Source organism: Bos javanicus, chromosome 7, assembly GCF_032452875.1.
Source record: "Bos javanicus breed banteng chromosome 7, ARS-OSU_banteng_1.0, whole genome shotgun sequence".
In the NCBI taxonomy this organism is placed as follows: Eukaryota; Metazoa; Chordata; class Mammalia; order Artiodactyla; family Bovidae; genus Bos; species Bos javanicus.
Genome location: NC_083874.1, coordinates 43,487,470 through 43,494,490, shown reverse-complemented (window position 1 = coordinate 43,494,490; position 7,021 = coordinate 43,487,470). Strand labels below are relative to the sequence as shown.

The following is a 7,021-nucleotide window of genomic DNA, read 5'->3' as shown; positions in this document are numbered from 1 at the left end:
GGATGTGATTCCATTGATGGGAAATGTCCCAAACAGACAGATCTACAGACAGAGAGTGGGGTCCTGGTTGTCAGGGCTGGGGGCAGGAGGATGGGGGGGATACTGATGGAGATGGGATTGCTTTGGGGGTGATGACAATGTTACAGAATTAGAGGTGATGGATACACAATCATATACGAAAGGCCACTGAATTCTACACTTTAAAATGGTTAAATGTATGTAATGTGAATTTAACATGAGAAAAGAGTTTGGTTTCCTGAGAGCCAAACGGGGATCCTAGATGGAACCCAGGGGCGGCTGGGAGTGGGGGTGGGGGGGCAACCATTCTTGCTTATTCACCATCTCTCTAGTCACAGAATCCTGGTATTCTATTTTGGGGATCCTCCTCCAATTTTAGCCCACATCCACAAATGAGAAGGGCCGGCTCTTGTTTCCACAACATGCTAGTAAGGACCAGCTTTGGGGCATTTTCTGAGATTATTGGGAAAGAGGTGCTGTCTTCCTACAAGGACTGCTGGAATGTCAACCCAGAGTTTCTATGTCAACCAGGAGTTTCTGAGTGCCTCTGCTCAGAGAGAGTTCAGCAGAGAGTAACACAGAGGAAAGCTGGGGTTGAGAGATGGAGAGCAAACATGTAATGATTTTGCTAGACTCGATGCAGCTGAGCCTGAAGCCACCCAACATGCCTTTTATTTCCTCTTAATCTGATTTTTGTTTGTTTATCACTTGAAATAAAAAAGCATTCTGCCCCCTGAGCTGAAGAGCATTAAGCACAAGGAGCAACATGGCAGAGCTTCAGAAACTGCTGGATTCAGGACCTGCAGCCCCAAGTCCTCTATGGCCATGTCTGCTCATCTTTTCTAATCTGTCTCAGATTCTACAATCTTCAGGGTGGCCCCTCCATCCCACTTTTTAGGTTTTCCATCAAGGACAGAACTTATTTCAGGTCCTCTCTGATCCCAACGTAAGAAATCCTAGGGCCTCTGGAAAGGCAGAGAAACTATGTTCAACTCAGTAGCAACGAGCATCAGTCGTGCCCAGACCGTGGTCTCTAACCAACCCTTTGGTCAGCGGCCAGGGGCCGGTTTGAGGCTAAAGTCTCAGGAGGTGCCCAGGGCGGATCCCAGGAGGATGGGCTGGGCTGGCCAGACAAACTCCACGGTGTCCAGTCCGCATCTCCAAGCGTACATTCGCTGCTGGAGCCCCAGAATGACGAGGACTCACCTGTCCTGGGTCCACCAGCTAAAAGGTGGTATTAATGCACACAGAGTGAGGAGCCAGGCCTTCCTCTGCTGCTGGAATGAGGAATATCTCCCAAACGAAACGTGCAAACAATTTTGGACAAGTCTCCGAGCAACACACAACTTAGTGCCTGCAAACCGAGGCTACAGGAAGCACTATCATCTAGCCAAGGTGTCACACGCAGCGAGTCCAGTGACAACGCCCAATTCCTTCAAAAGAGAGTTCAAATCGCCACCCTTCCCCTCTGTGCGACTCTGGACGAGTCCCTTCCCCGTCAGGTCTCAGTTTCTTTAACTAAAAGTAAAGTTCTAGCACCTAACTGGGACACAAACCCACAAGACGCCGCGGATTGCGGGTTGTGCACTTTCCGGACGCTCTGCCAGCCAGAGGCTGAGCCAGCTTTGCGCATCACGTGATCACAAGGCCCGGCCTCCAGGGCCCGCCCATTCCAGTCTGAGTTCGTCAGACCGTTCCCGGAAGTTAGTGTAAATAGCTTGCGAATCTGCGTGCGCCGCGGCGGCAGTCTCAAGGTCTCCCACTACCGGCCCTCTCTGGAGGGGACGGGGCGGGGCCTCTCTGCGGGCCTGCGCGCTGCGGCTAGCGCGCTTGCGCAGTGAGCCCGAATCGTCAGGGCCAGGGTCACCCTGAGCAGGGAAAGCACCGCGATGCTGACCAGGTTCCTGGGCCCGCGCTATCGCCAGCTGGCCAGAAACTGGTGAGGACGTAGCCCCCGCCCCAGAGCCCCTTGTCCTTTCGGGTCCCAGATGGGGAAACTGAGGCACGGAACGGCTGCGTGACCTCCCCGCGCACATTCGTGTGGCCGGCGCCCGACCCGCTCCACCTGGGGGCCGCGATGGTGCCCACCCAGTCCGCGCCCAGCGCCCCCGCTCAGCTCCTGGAGCCTGAAACTGACCCTGTGCGCTCTTGGCTTTGCTTCTGCCTGACGTTGCTGTGAAGCCGACATTTGTATCTGTCCCTGCTCCCCGTGGGAGACGGGTGGAATGGGTGTGGCCCCACGTGGCAGCGGGATCGAGGAACCCACAACGTGGGGCGCTGAGAAACAGGGGCCTGTACTCGGCAGTCGTGTCCTCGAGCCCTGGCAAGGAGAGTGACAAGTGGGGAATGTCCCTGGACGGCGGCGCTGCTAGGGACCTTCGGGTGGACAGTGACAGTGGCGCTTTATAATTGAGGCAACTCAGGCCGAAAGGCGGTCCCTGGCGTTGGGTGGGACCACCAGAGACCCCCGGGGCAGCTTGAGCCCTCGAGCACCGTCTATCTGTCCCTGTCTGCCTTGATCAGAGAGCAGCGACACCCTCATCCAGGGTTTCATTCAGTTGGCAGCACCCACTGAGCACCAACCAGTGTGTGGGCTCACCTAGCACTGCGTTGGGTGCTAGAGACAGAGATAAACAGAACCTTCCAGACTGACGCTGTAGTCCTTGGGCAAGGAAAAACTAAAATGGTATGATACGTGACATGAGATTGATGTAAAATATTAAAGGGGATGGGTGCAGCCTTGCACTCTACACTGGCTTCCGGAGGCAGGGAAGCAGGACTCACCGCCAGGAGGCACTGTGCCGTTGTGTCTCAGATTCGGAGCATCCATGCTCACCAGCTGGAGACCCTGCACTTAGCCCCTCTCAGAGCCCTGGTGTCTTCCGGTGAGAAAGTGGAGAGGTGGTGAGGGTGTAAGGAAGGCCCACGAGGGACTCTCAGCAGCATCACCTTGGGTGCCCTTTGGAGGTCAGGTGCGTTGCCACCTCCCTCTGTGAGCATCCACAGGCCCCAAGGCCAATGCCCAGGACAGTGGGGTCGAGGGCAGGTGGCTCTGATTCTGTTGTTCAGTTGCTAAGTCGTGAACTCTTTGCAACCCCATGGGCTGCAGCACACCCAGGCTCCTCTGTTCTCCACTGTCTTCTGGCGTTTGATAAACTCATGTCCATTGAGGTGGTGATGAAACCATCTCATCCTTGGCTGCCCCCTTCTCCTTTTGCCTTCAACCTTTCCCAGCATCAGGGTCTCTTCCAGTGAGTCAAGTCTTCACATCAAATGGCCAGAGTCAGTCCTTCCAATGAATGCTCAGGGTTGATTTCCTTTAGAATTGACTGGTTTGATCTCCTTGCATTCCAAAGGACTCTCAAGAGTCTTCTCCAGCACCACAGTTCAAAAGCATCAATTCTTCAGCACTCAGCCTTCTTTATGGTCCAACGCTCACATCCATACATGACTACTGGAAAAACCATAGGTTTGATTATATGGACCTTTGTTGGCAAAGCGAGGGCTCTGCTTTTTAATATGCTATCTAGGCTTGTCATAGCTTTCCTTCCAAGGATCATGTGTCTTAAATTTCATGCCTGCAGTCACCATCCGCAGTGATTTACCCCTCTCCATATTTTATTAGGGGTGTGACTGGGTCCTGCTGACACTCAAAGGGAGGGGTATACAAGCCAGGAGGTGGGACTCTTGGGGACGTCCTTGACCATGCCCATTGCTGGATGTAAATGTGGGGTGTGGTAGTCTTGGAGCCCCTGCTTTGGCTCTGAACCCAGCGGAGTGCAGAGTGTGTGTGTCTCAGGGACGTGGCTTGCCATCTCTGTGCCATGGTCTCATCAGTAGGACAGGTCCCTGACAACTCTCACCTCAGTCCGTTGGCTGTCTCGGGGATGGACCTGCTGTAAACTGCATTCGTTAATGTGTCTACCTGCAAGCTTTTTCTATCCTTATGGTTATAAGCTTGGGCTTGGGCTTTTCTTAGCAGAATTCCTCAAATAAAACCTTAAGCAGATCTTGATATGAAAGCAGATGGGAATAGCCTTGCCTCGGGGTCATCAGCAGGATGTGTCCTGCCCACACTTGGGGCAGGGCCAGGTGCAAGGCAGACACCTGATGAACAGCTGTGTGGGAGGGGCGCTGAGGCCTGACCCCTGCTGTCCTTGTAGGGTCCCCACGGCGAGCCTGTGGGGCGCTGTGGGTGCCGTGGGGCTGGTATGGGCCACTGACTGGCGGCTGATTCTGGACTGGGTGCCCTACATCAACGGCAAGTTCAAGAAGGATGACTAGACTCACAACCTCAGGCCCCTCTGGTGAGTTTCAGCAGCAGTCAGTGGGGGTAGCCTGGGATCCCTGAGCGGCAGAACAGAACTGCCTGCAGGTCCAGGGCTGGGGCGGCAGGTGTGGGGGGGCTCACCTGAACAACCCTGCCTAAGGGCAGGGCCCTGCGCAAGCCTCCTGCCTGGTAGTACAGAGCTACAGATGGCAACCTGGGTCTATGGGGTGGGCGTGGCCCCTTGGGGCTCCATCCTGGAGCCTCAGCCTGCCTGGGTCTGGTCGGGGTGGAGGGATGCCCATCTCACAGATGGGAAAGCGCCTGGCAGTGGCGTCTGCTCACCCTGCTCTGTCCCTCCTCCAGATGTCTGCTGTGCTGCCTCCTGCCATCTGCATCTGGAACTGCCCAGGCTCTCTGGATGGACTCTAGGAAGTCCCTGGCACGAGTTCATTTCCTCTTTTGGTGGAAATAACTTTTGTGTGTGGACACACAGCATTAAACCTCACTCTGAAACCTGCCCGCCTGCACGTGCTCATGCTGGGGTGTGGTGACCTGGGGATCCCTTCAGCGCCAGAACTGCACAGGTCTGGGGTTCCCAGGGGCTGGCAGACATGGTTTGATCATTTCAGATGTGTGGTGGGTGATACTTGCATGGTGTTTTTAATCTCTTGCTGCCTAAACATTACTCATGACTTGGTGCCTTAGGACAAATGTTACCTCACAGTGAGAGTTTGAGAGTGATCTGTCTGAGGGGTGCTGGCTGAGGGTCCCTCACGAAGTTGCAACAGAGGCATCGGCTTCATGGTGGGGGTGGGGGTGGGCAGGTGTTGGGGCTTCCGCAAGGCCCCCTCAGATGGCTACTCCCCATGTGGGCCTCTCAGGTGAGACTTGAGCCTCCTTACTATATGGTGGGCAAGGTTGGGGGAGTTGCCTTTTACAAGCCTCTCAGAAGTCTCAGGCCATCTCCTCCACATCTCATTCAGGGGGAGACTCTGTCTTGAAGGGAGGCACCTGAGAACCTATCTGTATAGGCACAGATACAAACATGAGCAGGTGCAGGAGGATGGACTGTTTAACACCTGCCAAGTCCCGGAGGAGGCTAGAAACATCCTCTCTGTGAAAACAGCCATCTCATGACTCTGCCTGCGCTGCCACCACAGAACAGAGGCCCAGCCGCCGAGGCTGCAGTGAACCTCTCCTGGTTCTGGAGGCTGCAGCCTGAGCTCACTTCTGGAGGCTTGGTTCCTGGTTCAGCCGCCTCCTCACCACGTCCTCATGTGGCCTTTCCTTGATCTGAGAGCGGGGAGCTCTCTGGGGACTCTGGACACACTGCCTCTAGGAGATCAGGGCTGCACCCTTTTGACCTCATTTAACCTTGACAGTGCCATTTCCTTCTGCAATGCATGAAAGTGAAGCTACTCAGTTGTGTCCAACTCCTAGCGACCCCATGGAGTGCAGCCTACCAGGCTCCTCCATCCATGGGATTTTCCAGGCAAGAGTACTGGAGTGGGGTGCCATTGCCTTCTTCAATACACACACTGCTATATATGAAAGAAACAAGGACCTACTGTATAGCACAGGGAACTACATTCAACACTTTATAATAAACCATAATGAAAAAGAATATATACGTGCATGTGTATAACTGAATCACTTTGCTATACACCTGAAACTACCACAACATTATAAATCAACTATACTTCAATTAAAACCCACACTGCATCCACAGTTTTTAAACAGCTGCCTGGTACCAACGTTTATTAATGAGTCTACTGCATGCACCCTCAGTTGCTTTTGTGGTGTCCCACTCTTTGTGATCCCAGGGGCTGTAGCCCACCAGGCTCCTTGTCCATGAGGATTTTCCAGACAATACTGGAGTGGGTTGCCATGCACTCCTCCAGGAGATCTTCCCAACCCAGGGATCAAACCTGCATCTCTTATGTCTCCTGCATTGGCAGGTGCGTTCTTTACCACTAGCGCCACCTAGGAAGCTCAACCAGTCTGCTGCTGCTAAGTCGCTTCAGTCGTGTCCGACTCTTTGAGACCCCATGGACTATACAGTCCGTGGAATTCTCCAGAATACTGGAGTGGGTAGCCTTTCCCTTCTCCAGGGGATCTTCCCAACCCAGGGATCGAACCCAGGTCTCCCACATTGCAGGCAGATTCTTTACCAGCTGAGCCACAAGAGAAGCCCAAGAATACGGGAGTGGGTAGCCTATCCCTTCTCCAAAGGATCTTCCTGACCCAGGAATCAAACCGGGATCTCCTGATTGCAGATGGATTCTTTACCAACTGAGCTGTGAGGGAAGAGTGAGACATTCTGTTCCTGTCATCTACCATTATAACTATCTGTGGAGTGATGTGATTTCAGACATCACCTAAATCTCTGTATTTAATAGATATCACTTGAGTACCTATAAGTGATGGATTATGAGACAAGTTACACTTCATTTTTTTTTAACAATTTCTAACTCGCAGGTGTGGACAGTCCCATAGGCCCCATCAAAGCCTGAGACAAAAGGAAATGTGAATGTGCCATACATGAGTTTTTATGTATTTTCATGATGGTTAATAGTTTTAATGAAAATATCAGAGTTTCCTCCTGTGAAAGCCAAAAAAGTAAAATTCTAATAAATGCAGGTTTGGATTAAGTACAACATTTAGGCTAACTTTTTCAACCACTTTAATATTCCAGGAGAGGAAAATAAACCATCAAAAACTATATAAAAACAT

General features: G+C 52.8%; 1 protein-coding gene across 1 annotated transcript; it reads left to right on the top strand.

Annotated features, from left to right (window-relative positions):
- The first annotated feature begins 1,845 nt into the window (after positions 1 to 1,845).
- On the top strand, positions 1,846 to 4,805 carry LOC133251233 (cytochrome b-c1 complex subunit 10). Its single transcript, XM_061423440.1, has 3 exons — positions 1,846 to 1,957; positions 4,182 to 4,325; positions 4,652 to 4,805. The coding sequence occupies exons 1-2, from the start codon at positions 1,908 to 1,910 to the stop codon at positions 4,300 to 4,302; spliced, it is 171 nt and encodes a 56-aa protein (XP_061279424.1). The 5' UTR covers positions 1,846 to 1,907; the 3' UTR covers positions 4,303 to 4,325; positions 4,652 to 4,805.
- The last annotated feature ends 2,216 nt before the right edge of the window (positions 4,806 to 7,021 follow it).

Excerpts from the sequence above, each read along its gene's own strand:
- LOC133251233 (XM_061423440.1), top strand. The coding sequence starts at position 1,908 with ATGCTGACCAGGTTCCTGGGCCCGCGCTATCGCCAGCTGGCCAGAAAC. Across the intron at positions 1,958-4,181 it reads CGCCAGCTGGCCAGAAACTG|GGTCCCCACGGCGAGCCTGT; the intron begins GTGAGGACGTAG and ends CTGTCCTTGTAG.